At 38.6% G+C, this 21,017-nt stretch overlaps 1 protein-coding gene across 1 annotated transcript; it reads right to left on the reverse strand.

Moving 5' to 3' along the window:
• Positions 1–3,281: 3,281 nt before the first annotated feature.
• On the reverse strand, positions 3,282–15,855 carry LOC311629177 (sterile alpha motif domain-containing protein 9-like). Its single transcript, XM_084897077.1, is given in 6 exon segments — positions 3,282–3,914; positions 3,918–7,963; positions 7,966–8,047; positions 8,049–8,369; positions 15,223–15,278; positions 15,826–15,855. Coding segments are annotated over 4 exon segments (4,752 nt in total). The 5' UTR covers positions 8,349–8,369; positions 15,223–15,278; positions 15,826–15,855; the 3' UTR covers positions 3,282–3,590.
• Between the last annotated feature and the right edge of the window lie 5,162 nt (positions 15,856–21,017).

Raw genomic sequence — 21,017 nt, forward strand, 5'->3', positions numbered from 1 at the left:
ATAGATAGTTCTTGCCAGGCCAGGGGTTAAGGGAAGGGGTGAATGGTTATTGAGTGCTGTGGGTGCATGGTTTCTTTTGGGTTGATGAGAGTGTTCTAAAATTGATTGTGTTGATGATGTTAATGATATACTAACACATATTGAATTGTGTACTTAATTTTTTTTTAATTCTCACGCTAGGATATTTTTTCCATTGATTTTCAGATAGAATGGAAGGGAGGGAGAAGTGGGGGAGAGAGAAAAAAAACAACAGCACATCGATGACAACATAACAGAGGAACATTGATTGGTTGCCTCCTGCATGTACCCTGACTGGGGGCGGGGGTTGAACCCTCAACTGAGGTACAAATCCATGACCCTCTGAGGCAAACCAGCCAGGGCTGAATTATGTACTTTAAATGGGAGAATTCTATGGTATGTGAGTTATCTCAATAAAGATGTTTAAATTTGCTTCCTAATAAGAGCCTTCTGAGTGGCAGACATGTGAGGTATGCTATCCAGTTTAATCCTCATCAAATGCTTGCAAATCAAGTTTATTTTCTTTATCTTGCAAATGAGAAAACCAGAGTTCTAACTTACCTATGAATACTGGTCAGATGAATGACTCTCACAGTTTGGAGTGCACTGTAAGCCTGTCTATTTTCTAAGTATGAATGTTTCTCATTGGCTGTCTTGGTTTACCCTGTTTCCAAATTATAAGACCTACTGGGGCAACCATTTGTTGTGCTGTTATCAGTTGTGAGTTAATTTACCTTTGTGAGTAGAGCTGATGATTTATGGAATAGGTGGAGTCCTGAGCAAGCTGCAAATAACCTGAGGGTACTAAGTCTTCATGAGTAGTGAGTTTAGGAAAAAAAGTGGCGGAATTAGCACCCAGTATCACAAATACTTAGCCCAACAATTTCTTTTTATACTTTGTTTTCCTCAAAGGCAATTCACAAAAGAGAGAGGGAAAGAGGATCTATATCTATCTATCTATATCTATCTATCTATCTATCTATCTATCTATCTATCTATCTATCTATCTATCTATTGAGAGGAGAGAAAGGTGATGGTGTTTGAAGAAAAGAATCAGTGCATAGCCAGGTGTGGCTCAGCAATTGAACCAGGAGATCACCGGTTTGATTCCCCCTTTTGGGGATATGCCCAGGTTGCAGTTGTGAGCTTGATCCCTATTTAGGGGTGTGCCAGAGGCAGTGGATTAGTGATTTTTTCTCATCAATGATGTTTCTATCTCTATTTCCCTCTCCCTTTCTCTCTGAAATCAATAAAAATATTTTTTTAAAGAAAAAAAATCAACTAAAATTTTTTAAAATTTATTTTTTTAACAATATATTTTATTGATTTTTTACAGAGAGGAAAGGAGAAGGATAGAGAGCTAGGAACATTGATGACAAAGAAACATCAACCAGCTGCCTCTTGCACACCCCCTACTGGGGATGTGCCCACAACCAAGGTACATGCCCTTGACCAGAATTGAACCCGGGACCTTTCAGTCTGCAGGGTGACGCTCTATCCACTGAGCCAAAGGGGTTTCGGCTGTTTTTATTTTTAATGGACTTTCCTGAGCAGAAATTGCACTCCATTATTTTTTAAATATAGATGACAGCAATGGAATTTAAGACTAAAATTTTCTGTAGATGGAATACAAATTCACCTTTGAAGAAAGACTGGGCATTTGTTTTGGGGAAAACATTTCAAAGGGCTATTTCATTCTACAAGAGTAAAGAATCTCTTCTGAAAAGGGGAGTTGAACTTCTCTGCACAATAATGTAATACCTTGTCCTCACTGTGGGAGGGGTGACATCTCTGCATTTTATATTTCTTTTCAGAAAAAAAAAACCAAAAAAACAAAACATAATTCTTTCAGGGGACCTTAGAGGGTCTATAGCCTAATATCCGAGTCAACAGTTGGCATTTAGGGGTTGTCTCACCTGGGAGAGTTGAGCAAGGGCTACCCTACAACATGATTATTGAAAGAGGTGCTGAGGAGAGGGAAGCCCCTTGAAAAACCTTGTACAGGAGCTGGGCCTATAAACTCTGGGGGTAGTCAAGGATGACAGGAATATGTAACAGGTTTCTTCCTTTTATTATAACTTCTTTCCCTCTTATGTCAAGCCTTTAGTTAAGTGTAATGAATGGTGTGGCCTAGTCTTAGCTAAGTTATGAAGGATGAAGGGACTGGCCAGTGAGCACTTTGGGGTGGGTAGCCACTTGGGAGAGCCTGCTACCAAATGGGCAGGTGGGCTGCAGAAGAGGGAAGCAGCAATTTGGAGCAGGTTCAGCTGTAGATGTGGCTTCTAACAACAGGGACCTATTTATGGAGAATCTGAGTACTCCCCCAAAATTCATAGAAACTAGTGAAAAGAACCCCGATAGGAAATAGACATCTTGATGACAAGAGGAATTGGGTCTAAAGCCTATGATTTCTAAGTTATGTTATAGGGGATATAAAGTAATGGATAAATAAATATATACAATATTTGTTAAGTATTCCGTTTCATCTACATTATCATGTGTTTCACTTCCTAAGCAATAGGTATCTCTCAAAATATGAGCCTCTAAGCTGTTTGTGGCTATTCTGGCTGGTGTTAAGTCTAGGAACAAGCTTCTGGAGATGGCATTCCCAGCAGGAAAGCACATATTGCCATGAGGAAGTTACCTAATCAGGCAGGGATCACAGTGGTCAGGGAAGACATCTTGGTGGTTGGTTACTTTAACTGAGTGTGATGGAGAAATTACAGTAGCCACATTCTGAAAACGTTGGGTGAAAACAAGGAATTATTTGACAGAGAAAACAGCATTCATATAGCACAGGCTGAGAAGTAAAGAGGGTAGTAAATGAAAAAAGAAGCCAGGGAGTTGGGATTTAAAGAACAGGTGGAACTAAGACTGTGTTGACAGGATGCAAGAATGGGGAAACAGTTTCATCTGTACCAAATGGAAGCAAGAAGATAGATGGAATTCAAGTTGGTGGCTACTTGGTTGTCTTCTCTCATCCCCCTCCCATAGCAAGGAATTGAGAGAAGGGCAAGGAGTATAAGGAATTGTGTGTGTGTGTGTGGGGGGGGGGGGGAGGTAGATGTGGGGTGGGAACAAAATGTTTACCTTCCACATACATTTTTATTGATACCAAGATGAGGAAGTTTCACTCTGGTGTGGATCTCTGTTTTTTAGTTCAATAAATTAAGAAAGGGCTTTCTCTTCCATACTCATCTAATTTAAATATCTGCTTTCATAGTGAAGGAATAATTCATAATTCAGAAAATTCATAAGCATGATAGAATTTAAACAGATTTTATTGACATACAACCAATAATGATGTCTCTAGTGGATATCAATTGAAACTTCTTAATTAAATGTTAGTTTGAAAGTGAATATTTAAATCATTGAACAATAGACTCTACAGTGTGCCAAGTTCTGTGTGTAGACATGTTTAATGCCCTACAAAGACTTTTAATCTACTGGGGGAAACGAAAGCAAAATCTATGATCAGAGGTAAGCTAATAATGCCATTAGAATGCCATGGGGATAGAGGGAATAAGATCAGAGAGAAATATGAATAAACATATTTGAGCTAATGTATCTTCTTAAATAACTTCTATGTCATATGCCAGAGGGCCTTCAATGGAAAACCCTAGATAGAAGGACACTCTTTCTATGTTGCCACCACTTCTGAGTGGACCTGAATAAACAGATGTCATTGGTATTTTTATTTTTTTCTCTGTTCCATATTCAATAGAGATTTTCTTGCCTTCAGCCAGACCAGTGAGACGGCGCAGGAGCTTTTTGACTTCCTCTTTTTTCCACACATCTCCACTCTGCCAGAAGGAATTTCTATTTTGTTCTTTACTGAAGTACTTCTCTATCTCAGCCTTGTGAACAAGACTGTTGAGACCCCTCTTCTTCCCTAGTTAGAAAAGTGTGCTTGGCTGCTTGGACCTGCACATGCTCCTGTACTGTCTACTGAAGGCTCTATTTAAGGATGAAACATACTTTTCCATTAGCTTGGAATCTTCATCTAGCTCTTCATTTTCTGGCCAGAACAGGAGGCAGGCCAAGAAATAAGGGTCTGGGTATTGGTGACTTAGTTCTACGAATTGTAACACTTCTCTGAGATGTTTTTTAAGTGTGGTAAGTGGCTCAATAAACTTGGAATAGGGTTTTAGACAATTGAGAATAATGTTGGCCAAAATGAAATTTTGTTTCTCCTTTGCCAGCCGTTTGTTTGGATTTTTCCGAAAAAGGGAAGTATATTTGTCCACTATGCTTTCCATAATCTTTGCAGCCTCTTTGCGATTTGGATTAAGATACTCTAGAAGTCCAGAAAAACTATCTGCTTTCAAAGCTTCTATCTCTCTCCTGTAATTCTCCTCTTGGAGTAACTGACTCTCTTTGCTTTGTAATGGACCCATATCCACATGGCAGAAATGTTCCCTATATTTACTGAAACAACTACTGATTTTATTGCTTAATGAGATCTCTGCTTTTTCTTTTTGGATAGTCCTTGTTTTCAAAAGAACCATATAATCAGTAAAAAAGTCAAAGCACTTTTTCATATCTGGTTGTAAATTTTGTAAGTAGGAAGTGAACTTAGATAGAGCCAAATAATATTCATTTTTTGTTTTTGTAGGAATATCCCACTTTCCTGATAAAAATTCTGCCATAATTTTTTTAGACGATGCATTTTCTTTGTGGAAACAGGGAGTGAGCTGAAGAATCTGAATAGTGTAAAGACCAACTTCTATTTCACCCAAGAAACCAGCTGTATTATACATTTCATATTTTCTTTTGGACTTCTGTGGTGACCAAGTCTCAGTTTCATAGTCTTTCCCATCAGTTTGCTCTTGGGATTTTTTGAAAGCTCTTGATGCATTTTCTGCAGCTTCTAGAAAATGTGTTAGATCATTTACAGTAATATCCCTACAGTTTTTGTTTGCATCCAACCACCATTTGATTTTACTTTTGTAGACCTGACCAAGTGTATCTGAGATATAGGAATTTTTAGGTGCTCTCTTTTTGGCCATACTTGCCCAGTCCAGAGCAGTGTCAAAGTTCTTCTCTTTAATGTAGAAATGTCTTGCTAAGGCCTGGCAAATAAATGCATTTTGTGGGAATCGAAGAGTTCCTTCAGTCAAGACCCTTTCAACTTCATCATTCTGTAAAGCTTCAATTAACGGAGAAAACAAAGTGTCTATTTCATCTCCATACTCTTTGCGTTGTCTTGTAAGCAGAAGAGTTTGTATGTCATGTTGAAATTTGTCTCTTCCTATTCCAGAATTATAGAATAAATTCTCTTTTAATACCTTCAAAGCAATTTGACATTTATCCAAGTGATAGCTTCTTTCCAGTTCTTTTAGACACCAACTGGCAATCAGAGGGTGAATGATGCGCACGCCTGCACATGCCCCATATTCTGCCATTTCTGTGTTTATTAGAAGTGTGGAATAGGTTCCCATCTTGTCTTCTAGGCTTTCAGGTTTCCAGGGTGTACTAGTGACTGTGATTCCCAAAAATATTTCACACTGTGAGACTGAAATTGTAAAGTCTGTAACATAAGAGTTGAGTAGAGCCAGGTATGAAATGAGTTGTGCTTCCTTACTGTCAATATTCAGTCCTTTTAGGGTATTTCTGACTACATTTTCTATATATGCTTCATCAAAATTTTCTTTCATGATCATGAAGGAATAAAAATTTTCGCAGTCATTGTGTTGCTTTTCAATTTCCTCCAGTTTGGCTTCAAAAGCTCTTCGTTCCTTGTCAGAAAGATGGTATTTTAGTGCAATACTATCTGCTAAATTTGCACTTTTATCAGGATTCTGGGATCTCATACAGTTTAAGATAATTACCAGTGTTTTTTCGTATCTCAAACCCTTATCTGCTAAAATGGAATTGATGGTATTCTGCAGAATGTAGACATTTTCCTGTTCTTCAAAATCATCTACTAGGAGAAGTACAGGAATATAATCCTGCTGGCTAGATGCTTTATAGGTAATCAACTTGATTACTTGTTCTCCAATTTCTTTAAAGTCAGTTGCTTTGTTTTTTAACACAGCACACCTGAACTTTTTCTTTAGGTCCCACAGAACATTCATAGCCAATGTAGTACCCCCACAGCCTGGATGATGATAAAGGTTGATAATTTTTACAAATGTTGTTTTAGGAGACTTTGCAAAATCCTGTATCAGATCTTTAAGTTTTTCGTAATTGTCTCTTTTGACAAAGGGTAAAGAATAGTTTTCAGAAGAAAAATAGAAGTTCCACCAGGATACTTTGCCACCTCGATAAAAGTGCTCTTCTTTTGTTTTCTGAAATTCTTGGAATTTAGATTTATTTTTCTCAATATCTGTGTCTTTGCATTCATTTTCACAAAGTATTTCCAGTGCAGTTAACACATCCTCTTCCTTTTTCTCTAGGGTAACCGAAGATGATCCACGGGAGGGCAAAAACCTTCTTGATGAACGAGTGACTGGTTTTAGTGTAAGGATAGTACTGTTTATCAACTCTAAATTTAAAGTGGAAATACTATGGCTTGTTAATTCATCTGTTATTGTCAGTCTTGCTCGTAGTAGATCTTCCCATCGTTGATAAATCTGTGAGTCTATACAGATACACAGTATATTTTCCATTCCTTTGAGAGCTTGGTAGAAAGCACAGAAGGTTTCAATGAGTGGATCTCCTGGGCTTTCCACCCGAGAGAATAATAGAAACACTACCAAAAATTTCCCTCTTGTCATTAGATTTTCATCTGTGAGAAATAAAATCAGTTTCCTGACTTCAGAAGCTCTTTCTCTCTGCCATAAATGTGGTTCTAAAGGCTTATACCTCTCATCTTTGAAGTCTGATCTGCCATTGCAGAAGATCCAGCTGGGCTGATCATAAAGATTCAGGCTAGAAATTGTCTCTCCTGTAGTAGTCTTTTCCTCATATTGATTTGGGAAGTGAAGGTTTGCTAACCGGCTTCTTTTGTAAGCTTTGGCCACCCCTTTGCTCTCAGATTCAGGATCAAACTCCAAAACAGCAAACAATTTAATTTCGTTTAGAAAATCTAAGTTCTTTGTTTGGTTTGGATGGCATTTATTTGTTACAAGAATGTACCAATTGTAGTATGAATCATCCAGTGACTCTCGGTTTCCTATGAGAAGTTTAACCAGCTTTTGTCCTTCACCTTCCATCTTATTTGACATCCTTTCATATTCTTCTTCAGCCTCTTTTCTCGATACTGCTAGTGACTTTACTTCATTTGTAAACGCTTTGAAAACCTTATCCCGTTGCTTGACATTGGCCAGGATATCCTTAGAGCTAGCTCCATCTCTCACAAACAGTGAAGCCTCTTGGTTTTGTTTCCATATTTCATCTTTACAGTTTTGCATCGTAATATAGAAATACTTTTCTTTACATACAGAATGTTTTGGAATAACATCTACTTCAATGACAAATCTATCAGATGGTGTGTTGTTCTGCAGAAGGACTTCCACAAACCTTGGCTCCCGAATGCACTTCTTGGCTTCATTGATGTCACTTTCTTCAAAATAATGTTTGATCATTATATTGAAGTGGTCAATGAAGGCATCTTTACTGGTGATTTCCATACCAACAATTTCTCCATGGGCACCATGGGGTTTGTCCAAGACGCCAAAATGGATGGTGCCATTGGTGCGTGAATTCATACAAGCTGATGCAAATCGGAAGACTTCATTGCTAAATTTCATCTTAATGTCCTTTTCTGTGGCTGTTTCTGTATTTGTGAGGGATTTGAACTCATGTATTGGGTCTATGAGATTGAGTGGTCCTGTTTCAGGTTGTATAAGAATATAATGTTCTATGTAACGATGGCTGCTGTGGAACTGATCAAAAGGATATGGCATACAAGTCAACTGCTCAGCTTTTAGCTTTTTCTTTTTTTTGTCTTTAGTGGTCACTACTTCATTTAATGCATATTCTTTTATAAGAATAGATTCTTTTCTTTGGTATCTTTGGTCTCTCTAAGATTATGATCAATATTGGATGGCATTGATTGTTCTTTTTGTGTCTGTTGTGGCTTTTTTTTGGTGTTTTTTGGAGGTTTTTGTATGCTCTAATTGTCCGGAATCCTGATTGTGATTTTCAGGGAAAATATTATTCAATCTTTTATACATGCGTTTTATCAAAAGTGCTGGACCCCACGGTAGCCCCATCTCTCTAAGGTCCTTTTCAGTTAATTCCTGCAGGACCAATCCTGTCACTTCTTCATTGAATAGAATTTGCCCGTATTTCTCATCGATCTTAAGATCTTCTGTTACCCATTGTTTTACACGCTCTTTGTTCCAGTCTTTGGTCATTTCAGGTAGATTTTCTTGTTCACTCATATCACAGCTGCAACTTTCTTCCTTGGAAAAAGTAATACAACAAGTATTTTAGTATGATACTTTATCATTGAAGTCAGAGTCAATTATGTATATAATTTCATATAAACAACATATATAAAATACTGTTCAAGGTTGAGTCTTAAAACTGGTTGGTACTTATTTTAACTGTTTATAGTTCCAATTAGCATCCTTGTTTCCTATATAATTACTAGAGGCCTGGTGCATGGATTTGAGCACTGGTGGAGTCCCTAGGCCTGGCCTGCACCCTCTCGCAATACAGGACCCCTCAGGGAATGTCGAACTGCCAGTTTCAGCCCAATCCCCACAGGCCAGGCCGAGGGACCCCACCAGTGTACGAATCCGTGCACCAGGTCTCTAGTATGTATATAAGATCTTTGGCTAATGTCTTCCCATCCTCCCCCGTCCCTGCTTCCCTGTTAGATTCATCAGTTTGTTCCACCTTTCCATGCCTGTGTGTTGAGCATCTTCCCCTTGGTAGTTAGTGTGTGTCATAGCTACAAATTGAACAGTCAAGTGGTCAAATCATCGAATGGTCGAACAGTTGCTTAGGCTTCTATATGTATATATAGAGATGATTGTGATTATGACATAAGAAGTAGCTGCTAATTAGGGTGGCATACACATTTATCCTTATAGTATTTTTCCCTTTTAAGCTTAACTTGGTGAAAGTTGCTTTTTTTCATAACTCAAAACCAGAATCTTAAGTAATACAAAAATTAGTTCACATTATTGAATATTGCAAATAAACTTTAAAATTCAAAATTGGATAATTAGATGTGGGTTGGAGAATGGGAAATTACATCCACAGCTAGGAAGTTGGCCATTTTTGTTACACGGTAATAAGGCAATTGGTTAACTCATCACTTGTCTTTCAGAACTCAAACTGTTAGGCTGACAAGACTGGAGCTTTGGGCAATGTGACAGCAAAATGTTAGATAACTGATTTGGTTGGCTAAGTCTTGCAGCCCTCAGAAAGACTATAGAGTTAGCTCACACTAGGCTGGCAGGCCTGAAATTAGATAAGGAAAATAGTATGAATTTTTAACTTTGTTAAAACCATTTTAGCCTAAATTATTGATGTGCGAGTAATTGAGGTCGTACAGTTATGTCTCGGTTGAATCGCAAGTTTTGAATATTCTGAAACACTCGAGATCAGAGGTTCTCAACCTTGGCTCACTGGGACTCCACATTCTGAAACTGATTTAATTGGTTGAGGGAGTAGAGTGGAGATTAGGCGTTAGTACTTTTTAAAAATTGACCGAAATATCCGGTACAGATAAGGTTGAGAGCAGTTCTCACAGGGTAATCTCTAGATCAGCAGCATCAGCATCACTTAGAAGCTTGCTAGAAATATAAATTTCCAGACCCCAGCCCAATTCTATTGACTCAGAATTAAAAAGATGAATCAATAATGTTGTTTAAATAAGGAAAATAGGAAAGTAAAGGTATTATAAAGATAAGTAAACTAAAAGCATTAAGGGTCAAACAAAACGTTAGATTATAAAGAAAGAAAATAAAAAGTATATACACTTTTCATATATCCACAGAATATGTACAAAACCATCATGTACATTCATAAAGACAAAAAGTTTTAACCAAAGCATAATATAGAAAGATTAGAAAGGATATTTATCAGACAGAACTATTTTAGTCTGCCTTCCACAACAGTCCTCACTCTAACAGACTCAGATCTCAGGAGCTAGAGAGAAGGAAGAACCTTAGAGAAGAAACAGAGACTTCAATTTTTATTTGTTTATTCAAACTGCCATCAGTTAAACCAGAGGTGAGACCAGGCAGGGGTGCTAATAGATGTGGTGTATTCCAGAGAGGAGCTGACCTGTGCCTTGCCCATTCATCTGGGAATCTGGAATTGTCAGCCTCACCAGTGTCAATAGGTCCCTGTGGCATGAAAATCAGAAACTGAGACAGACTCAAGGGTTGTCAGTAACAGAATCAATAACCCTGGACAGCTTGCCACACCACCCTATAATGCTAGATATTTGCAGGAGATGGGTGTATAACAATGGCAGAGTTGAAAATTGGATGAGAAAAAAAAATAATATTAGGCATGTCTTCAGGGACTCCTCTGGTGGGAGAAAAAGATTTACAGCCTTTTGAAACAAAGAATGAGTGGACCACCAAGGTAGGAATTATTTGGATTCATAGCATGGGGGTGAACACTACTGAGGAACAGTGAAATGAGTTATTTCTCAAAGTTGTCAGCATAGAACCAAGGCAGATTGTGGCTGATAAATGGGTGTTCCCTCTTAGCTGATGCCTCACTAATTTTTGTGTAAGACTGCCTCCCAGCACTCACACTACCAAGAATGTCAAATCTAGGTGGAGAGGATTGAGAAAGGTGAAACAGTCTTAAGTTTTACTTTTTCAACATGATATAATAGAGATAATGGAAGATTTTTGAAGTCCCTTAGATAGAAGGCAGAATAAAAAATATGACTTCCATGTTATTTTAAACTTCAGTGTTAAAATATTTCAGACTATGAGAGTTTGCTGAGTATTTGCTTTTTGTACATTTTACTGTATTTTGACCTCCATTTTATAGATAGCTGAAGGGAAGAGACACTCATGCCCTCAGACACTATTCCTGTCATAAATTTTGGTGACTCAATAGATACATAGAAGATCATTTCAATACATTGGCCTTGTACCCTCTTGACTGCCTCTTGTCTAATGATCTTGACCTCCATCCACCTCCACTCTCCTGGTCACACTATTGGTCTTATCATAATTGTTATGAGTTTAATTGTGACCTTCCCCCCAAATTCATGTGTTGAGTTACTAGCTTCAGTACCACAGAATGTGAGCTTGTTTGTTGGTGGGTGATTGCAGATGTAACTAGTTAACCGGAGGTCATTAGAATGGGCCCAATTCAACATGACTGGTATCTTTATCAGAAAGGGAAATCTCAACACAGAGGCACATGCATAGGGATAACATCATGTGAAGATGAAGGCAGAGGTCAGGGTGATGCCTCCATAAGCCAAGGAATACCAGAGATTGACAAAAAACCATCAGAAGCTAAGGGAGATGCATGGAGCACATTCTTCCCCACATCCTTCTGAAGGAACCAACCAATTTCTTGATCTTGAAAACATTCAGCCTCCAAAACTGTGAGACAATATATTTTTGTTGTATAAGCTACTCAGTTTGTGGTACTTGATTATAGCGGCCCTAGGAAACTAATAGAATCATGTTTAGTGCTCAAATTCTATATTTCTTTAACACCAAGACCTTTAATCCTTTGATACTATTATTTTCTCATTTTCCTCACCACTTGTCATGCTCTTACCACCTCTCATTCACTCTGTTATCAACATAGCAGCCAACATGGTCCTGTTTAAATTTAAGTATAATTACATCACTCTGCTCAAGACCTTCCAATGATTTCTCATCTCACTCAGAGTCAAAGCCAACGTTCTTAGGTAAATTCCTACCTGTCATGCTCATTCTGCTTTTATTAAACCTCATCACTTCCACCCACTTTGCTCACTCCACTCCAGCCATTCAGGTTGTCTTGCTGCTCCCCAAACATGCCAGGCATGCTGCTGCATCAGGTGTTGGTAGTAGCTATTTCGTTTGCTGGGGATGCTCTTTCTCAGGACACATAACTCACACTCTCACTTGAGCCTTTTATTCAAAATCAGTGAGGCCTTTTTTGGCTAGCCTTTTTCAGTCCTTCCTCTAGTGCAGTGGTTCTCAACCTTTCTAATGCTGTGACCCTTTCCTCATGTTGTGGTGTCCTCCAACCATAAAATTATTTTTGTTGCTACTTCATAACTGTAATTTTGCTACTGTTAATGAATCATAATGTAAATATCTGTGTTTTCTGATGATCTTAGGTAACCCAGCTAGTGGTTCTCAACCTGTGGGTTGCCATGAGGAATTGCATTAAAGGATCGTGGCATTAGAAAGGTTGAGAACCACTGAAAAGTGCTTTCTATCACTCTTCCTTGCTTTATTTTTAAAAAAGAATTTACATACTATATTTTACTTATCTTCTTATTTTCTGAATATAACTCCGAGGAGAGAAGACATTTTGCCTTTTGTTCAGTGGTGAACCCCCTAATGGCTGACATAAGGTAAGTACTCAGTAAATATGTATTGAATGAAGAAGTTAATATTTTTAGAGTAGTGGAATGCTTTAACTGTATTTTTAGAAACGCATGAGTTAGCTTTCTCCATGGAACAAAGGACTTTGGAAATTTCTTTTTTCTTATCTTTACTCATTTTACCCATCTCCATCCCCTGTCTTTGCAATCAACAATCTATTCTCTGTATCTATGAATTTGTCTCCCCCCCTCCCCAATTCAATATATAAATGAGATCACATAGTATTTGTCCTCCTGTATCTTACTTATTTCACTTAGAAGGTTTTTTAGGTTTATCCATATTGTCACCAATGGCAGGATTTCTTTCTTTCTCATGGTTTAAATGTATGTATTAATTACATTTTTTTAATCCATTCATTCCTCAGTGGACACATAATTTGTTTCCATAAATAATGCTGCAGTGAACATAGGGGTGCAGATATCTTTTTGAGACATAGTTTTTCTTTCCTTTGAATAAATACCCAGACGTGGAGTCACTGGGTCATATGGTAGTTCTTTCTATTTTTGAGAAACCTCCTTAATGTTTTTTTTTTTTTTTTATTGGTGGCTTTACCAATTTACATTCCCACCAACAGTGACTATCGGCTCCCTTTTCTCTATATTTTCACCAACTCTTGTTATTTCTTGTCTTTTTTATAAAAGCCAATCTAACAGATGATATCTCATTATGGTTTTTAAATTTCTCCATTTTGTCATTAGATCAGAACCAAATCCAGCTTCCAAATCAGATGGTCATAATGAATGAGAAAGGGGTTTCATTTTGTAAAAAGAGAAGTTGGTAGACATATGTTCTTCATCCATAGGCTCATTACAGCAACCTGAGCCCCGCCTCTTACTAGTTTTTGCTGTCTTATTTACAGTCCCTGAAGGGGCATGTTTCTCATACAGGTTTCTATCCTTGGTCCTCATGAGCCAGACTTCTAGGGGCCTCTGCAGTGTTAACTGTTCTTGTTACTCTGGGCAAATGGACTCTCCTCTGGAAATGATCTTACCACTCTCCACAGACTTTCTGTGTTCACATCTGAGGCAGTCCCTTATCCAGAGTACTCCAGCATTCTATAAGAAGCAGCACATGAAGGAGTTCCTGCTTATCAGCCACTACATGCCCAGAGATACTGTGTGTGTGTGTGTGTGTGTGTGTGTGTGTGTGTGTGTGTGAGAGAGAGAGAGAGAGAGAGAGAGAGAGAGAGAGAGAGAGAGAGAGAGAGAAAGGGGTGGGAGAGGGCCGCTAGGGAGATGGAAGCACCTGTCACAAATAGGGTTAATGATATCTGTCCTACGAAACCTGTCTTTTATCTTATCTTACAGATTACCCCATTGTTCAAAGATGAAGATCCTTTATAACATAAACAAATTTCTCAGCTGCCCACCCCTTGACAGGAGCTGAGAAGATACATAATGGTTTGAAGCTATTATGTATTTGGTAATGCTTTCACATGAATTTGTCACTCTGTCAATTTTGAGCATTTTATATGGTCTAACATCTATATTTGGCTGGAGCCATGTATTTAATTTAGTTCAAGGTGACAATGATTTGGGCAATAAGGTTTTAATAATGCTTTGACATAATTCCTTGGCATAATCAGTGTCTTCAACCTAGTTTAGGGTGATGACTTGTTAATCAATATATATAAAAGGCTAAGTGCCTGACCATCTATCCATCCAACTAACTTACTGACCAGCCATATATATGACACCCACTGGCAATTTAAAATAAACATTGACTCGCACATGAAAAATACATGTAAATATCTTGCTGGCACCAACTGCACATGTGTTTTAATTTTTAATACTATATTATATATACTATTTTGACATGTAATTTTTTGCAGTAACGTAATTACCACACAAATCTTTTTTCTAATTAATTTCCTTTCAACGTGCACCAATCCCTGCACCCGGCCACTAATATTTATATAAAACTAGTAAACTTCGCTGCCCTGAGGCTTACAAAGTCCTTTTGTGAACATTATTTGATTTGATTGATATCTTAAAGTGTTGGCATGCTTTTTAAACACGAAGGGCCTTTATATTTGTCAAGAAGCTATTGTACCTAGTGTAAATAAAGGAGGAACAGCCTGACCAGCATGGCTCAGTGATTGAGCATTGACCTATGAACCAGGAAGTTAGGGTTCCATTCCCAGACAGGGCACACGCCTGGGTTGCAGACTTGATCCCCAGTGTGAGGCCTGCAGGAGGCAGCCGATTGATGATTCTTTCTCATCATTGATGTTTCTATTTCTCTATTCCTCTCCCTTTCTCTCCTTTCCTCTCTGAAATCAATAAAAAATAAAAAAAAAAATAAAGTAAATGGGGACAGGGGATGGGCAGTTGTGAACAGGAAAATAAATTCATGATTGAATTGTGTCTTCTTTCAGCCAACCTATTGTCCCATTCATGGTGAGGGGAATTGGCCCAGAACCAGAACGCTGTCTTGGAACCAGAAAGTTTTTGTTCTGCTTTTTCAAATGGGCGAAGGTGTTGTTCTGGTTGGAGCTGGGGAGAAGACCTCCACCTTATCTCCTTTATTTTGTTTTGGGAATATTTTGAACCCCAGAGTTCTCCTTATGCGTACCTAATTTCAGGATCTATTTCCATAAGACTTATATTTTCTCTTGGGCGAGGAGTGGGGTGGGGCAGGTGATCAGGAAGGATCAAACCAGCAGGGCAAGCACTGGTGCCCAGCCCTAGTTCTAAGAGGCTGGGCCCATGTATGCACTTACCTTCAGGAAGGAATTCTTGCAGTCTTGGTTGATCTCCAGCAGGTCCACACCCTGCTCTGATGTTCAAAAATGAAACTGCAAAGCAAGTTAGTTTCATTTTACAAAGTGCACTCTAAAATTCTGTATTTCTTTGCAAAGTCTCTGTACAAGCTAGTTATGAAGGAAATCCTTAAAATAATTAAACTTTGGAGTTTTAATCTTTAACTAGATGTAAACTTTTTGATATCATCTTGAGTTATATAGGACAGAGTTTGGCTACAATTTTCTATACAGTTTGGTATGTTTCAATTCCTGATCTTCTGATCTATATTTTACTTAGCTCTTCCAGCCTCATCACCAAAGCCTTCCACCTCCAGAAATACTCTGCACTCTCTTTGTGGGAAGGTTTCTTTTTAAAAGAATTCCGCAGTCAGTGTAAGTTACACCTAGCAACATGTATATGAAAGTAGTGAGATTTCTCATCCTTTCAGAATTGCTTTGTTAGAAATAGCTCATGTACACTTGAAAGTATATTCGTTTTCATAGTTCTGATTAGTTTTTAGAATTAGTTTTAAAATATAGCCTTTAAAGAAAGTTGATGAAATATATCTTTAAAGCCCATACCAGAGCTTTACTGAAAACTTCCACTTTTTCTATCGGCTTATTGAAATAAGTCTTCATGAGGTTCTTTGGTTTGTTAGATTAGTCACCTTTCCTTGAGTTTGCAAGAGTCATGTTCCGGAAAGCACCTACAAGGAAGTAGAGATGTAGGCAGAACAGACCTAGTCCTGAGACATATTTGTTGAGAATCTGTTACATCAAAAAAAAAGTATGACCCAGCAAATTAAAATGCAAATGATTGGACTGTTGCTTAGGAATTGTTTATGGGACACCTTTTCCTTTAAACTTTCTACTTTAAAATTTTTAAACATACAGAAGATTGAAAAGAATAAAGAAACATTCTTCACCTAGCACATCTCTTCTATATTTAAATATTTTTAATAAAATCAATAAGCAATCAGAAAAGTGTTGCAGGCATTCTTTCTTTCTTCCTTTTCTACATTCCACGTTCAATGTGGAGCAAATCTTATAGGCTTTATCTTCAAAAAATGTCCAGCACCTGACTGCCGACCACTACCTCACTGCTGCCACCCAGTCCAAGCCACATCTTCTCTTCCTGCATTATAGGAGTTGCACCCTCACTAGTTTTCCTCTTGCTGTTCTGATCCCTTTGGGGACAGTTCAAAATAGCAGCCTGAGTGAGTCTGTTCAAATCTAAATAACAGACCAACATTCTGTTCAATCCCTTCCAGAGGCTTTGCATTTGACTCAGAGTGGAGGCAAGCTCATTATGAACTAATAGGTGCCTTACATATCCTGGCAGCCTGTTACCCCTTCTTTTATTTCTCTCTATGTATCTGGCCCAGCCCCCTGATTTCATTGTTGCTTAACACAGGCAGTGCCTGCTCCTGCTTTGGGCACCTCACTTGTTTCCTCTCCCTGGAATGTCCTTAGACACCTGCACAGCTCACGGCCACCACATATCCCTTATGTCTTTCCTCAAATGGCATCTTCTCACTGAGGCAATGCTTGGCCTGTCTACAGAAAACTGTAAATCATCTCCCAACATTTCCTCTTCCTCTTTCGGCTTTAAAAAAATCTACTCAGGACTAATCACAAGCAAATATTTCACATAAACCTGTTTGCTTTCTGTCTCGCCTGTTATTCTGTGAGCTTAATGAGAACAAGAGCTTTTGTGCATTTTGTTCACTATTTTACAGTGCCTAGCATATAGTAAGCTTCTTAACAAAAATTTGTTGAGTGAATAGCATAGTTTCTTAGAGTAGTTAAAAATGATAAATATTTGGAAACCATGTCTGTAAGTCAAAGGACGAGGGCACTTATTTCATTTGGCTTAAATTCCAGACAGAAATCTGAAGAAACCTCTTTTGTGCTACCCTGTAGGCCAGAACTAATTCTAACTTCAATCATCTGGTAACAAAGAATGAAAAGAAAGTTTTCTTAAAAGGAAAGGAACAAACATTTTCTCCTGCAGACCTTCGTGGTGTCCCATATCAGCTCTCTGCTATGTCCCTACATGAGGCCATGACTCATACCTGTTTTCCCCGGAGGAGGCCCCTTCCTGCTGCAGGTGCCCTGTGTCACAGCCTCAGCACCTCCGCTGTTTTCATCTGCTGCCCCTGCTCCAGGACCTGATCCTGGGGAGGGCTTTCCCCTTTCCGCAGGCTCACTCCTCAAGTCTGATGATGCTCTACCTTCCCTTAGAGTCCTCTTTCAGCGATTTAACCATCCTCCCTCTCAGAATAATATAAAGACTGAGAGGGCAGAGTCCAGATTTTCTCTGTGGATTAGCCAGTGATTATTACAATATTCAAATGGGGCTCCACATTATAGAAACGAAGCAGCACATCAGGAAATTCCCACTGTAGTCCATCCCTTTTTCTTATAGCTCTTTGGCCTGTACACAGCTAGTGGCTCATTTTGTGCTACATCTAGTGTAGGGGATACCACAAGGGGAACTTGGTGCCATCTAATAGGTGACTGTGTCATTTCACTTCTTGTTAATCAGATTCTGCTAATAGATACCAGGGAGACAGAAATCCTCTTCTCTAATAAGGTCACTGACATTTATTCTTCCAAATCTGAAGCTTGCTTTCTGTTACAAGGAAAAAATCTCAATATAATATTTTCAACTCTTTAATTATGGCCTTGGACTGAAGACAATAATGTCAAAAGTTTCTCAACTTCCTTCACCCCACATAATAACAGTTGTGAACATATAATAATTTGAAGCTATTATATTTAATAATGCTTTTCCAATAACTTGTCAACTTGAACTGCATGCAGTTTCAGTTTTGCTTGAGAACGCATTTGAGTTTTGAAGAATATTAAATATTTTTAAATGACATGGCAAAAATTCTCAATAAATTAGAACAATTGCTTAGAAACTATTCACCAGTCAGAATTTTAAGTCTTAAGAATAAGAAACCGGCTCTGTGGGGGTCAGGGATGGAGGAAGCTGCAGAAAAAGGAAAACAGAAACACCAAGAGGAAATTCAGATCTCAGTATAATCTGAGTATCTGTTATGGGCTGAATTGTGTTCCTCCAAACCCAGTCCTAATCCTTAGGGTCTTTAATTTAAAGTAAAGGAGCTCATTAGGATGACCTTAATCCAATATGATTGGTATCCTTATAAGAGATTAGGACACACTTTCAGACCAGGTGAGGACATGGGGGTGATACCTAATCATAAGCAAAAAAGAGAGGCTTCCAAAGAAATAACCCTGCTGAAACCGGTTTGGCTCAGTGGATAGAGCGTCGGCTTGCGAACTGAAAGGTCCCGGGTTCGATTCCGGTCAAGGACATGTACTTTGGTTGCGGGTACATCTCCAGTAGCAGGTGAGCAAGAGGCAGGTGGTCCAGGTCTCTCTCATCGACGTTTCGAACTCTCTATCCCTCTCAATTCCTCTCTGTGTAAAATCAATAAAATATATTTAAGAAAGAAAGGAAGAAATAAAGAAAGGAAGAAATAAAGAAAGAAAGAAAGAAAGAAAGAAAGAAAGAAAGAAAGAAAGAAAGAAAGAAAGAAAGAAAGGAAGGAAGAAAGAAAGAACCCTGCCACACCTTCATCTCAGACTTCTGGCCTCTAGAATTGTGAGGAAATATATTTCTAATTTTTAAGCTGCCCAGTCTGTGCCTTGTAAGCCCTAGCAAACTAACATAGTGTCCCTAAAGTCTTCTGTGTGTGCTGAATCACCATTTATTTCATTATCTTTTGAAAGTAAAATATTTTTTTCCATTATGAATATAAGAATTCATTCAAACTTAAGATATACAGAATATACAAAGAAGGGGAAAGAAAACCAGAGTATCCAAACACAATCTCCATTTTCCATTGTTTAGGGTTTTTTTTCCATTTTTCTATACATGTCTTTAAAAATATAATAATTTAACATTTAGAAACTCAACCAGATCCTGAAGCTTGTAATTTCAAATAGGCAATGTACACTGCTGAGTAATCTACAGTTCTTTATTAAGTTTTGTCTCCCTCTTTGAATGAGTAAATTTGTAATTCTCTGCTTCCCACATCCTAATATTTTGACCACCATCACTCTCACCTGATGACATTTCTTTCTTCCTAAAGGACAAAATTGAAGCCCTCAAATGGGCTTTCTCACCTGCTCCATTCTCCAGCTCTTCAAACTCATCTGCATCCCTACATCCCACTCCTAATTTTTCCCTAATAAGAAGTGACTCTTGCCCTGGCTGGTATTTCTCAGTGGTTAGAGCATCAGCCAGGCACCAAAGGGCAGGTACCTGGTTGTAGGTTCATTCCCTGCCTTTGATTGGGTGCCTGCAGGAGGCAATGAGTTGATGTGTCTCTCTTACATCCATGTTTCTCTCTCTTCCTCCCGCCTTCCCTCTCTTCCACTCTCTGAAAGCAATGAGAAAAAACATATATCTTAAGGTGAGATTTAAAAAAGAGAAAGGAAGAAAGAAAGAAAGGAAGGAAGGAAGGAAGGAAGGAAGGAAGGAAGGAAGGAAGGAAGGAAAGAAGGAAGAAAGGAAGAAAGGAAGGAAGGAGTGGCTTTCAGACCAGACTCCATTTAACATCATCTGGGGAATTTTCAAAGAAGCACATGCATAGGACCTCTAGTAGACAGACATATATTTCTAGGGAAAAGACCAAACATCAGTGGTTTATTTATGTTTTAATCCTCAACAGAGAGCATTCTTTCCATTTATTTTAGAGAGAGTGGAAGAGAGGGCGGGAAGCAGGTATGGGGAGGAGGGGGGGGAGGGGGTTGGTGAGGGCATAGAGAGAGATACAGAGAAACATCCATGTAAGAGAGGCACATCGATTGGTTACCTTCTGCATGTGCTTTGACAGGGCCAGGGATGGAACCTGCAACACAAGTACATGCCCTTCACCAGGAATCTAATCCCTGACCCTTTAGTCCAGCGTTTTTCAACCGCTGTTCCGCGGCACACTAGTGTGCCGCGAGATGTTGTCTGGTGTGCCGTAGGTGCAGACAAGACAAGAATTTTATAATTTTTCACTATTTTGTTTACTTAATATTTCATAATAAAGTAATTATAAAATACTTTCTTTGTGTTTATTTGATTCCTATTCAAGAGAATTACTTTATATATAGTCAATATAGGCACAGAGTTAAATTTTTTTAACATTTTCTAATGGTGGTGTGCCTCGTGATTTTTTTCATGAAACAAGTGTGCCTTTGCCCAAAAAAGGTTGAAAAACACTGCTTTAGTCCTTGGGCTGACATTCTAACCACTGAGCTATACCAGCTAGGGCAAGGATCATGAATTTTTAAAAAAATATTTTCTTGATTTTTTACAGAGAGGAAGGGAGAGAGATAGAGAGCTAGAAACCTTGATGAGAGAGAAACATCGACAGCTGCCTCTTGCACACCCCCTACCGGGGATGTGCCCGCAACCAATGTACATGTCCTTGACTGGAATCAAACCTGGGACCCTTCAGTCCGCAGACCGACGCTCTACCACTGAGCTAAGCCGGTTTCGGCGCATCATTTATTTTTAAAATATCTCTAACCAGTAATAATGTATGGCTGGGTCTCTCTTTTTTTGCATTCAGCACAGAAAGAGAGATGATCTGGTTCTTCGAGTAGAGGGGCTGGGGATTGAGAAAGAAAAGAAAGAGACAAGACACAGAGATAGAAGGAAAAAGCTGGGACCGGGTGGGACCGCTGCCACCTTCTAATGGAGAGATAGTGACCCAGAGTCGATGCAGTGTGCTTATTTTATACCCCTA

The sequence above is a fragment of the Pipistrellus hanaki genome (genome assembly GCF_964339955.1).
Source record: "Pipistrellus hanaki genome assembly, chromosome: 10".
NCBI lineage: Eukaryota > Metazoa > Chordata > Mammalia > Chiroptera > Vespertilionidae > Pipistrellus > Pipistrellus hanaki.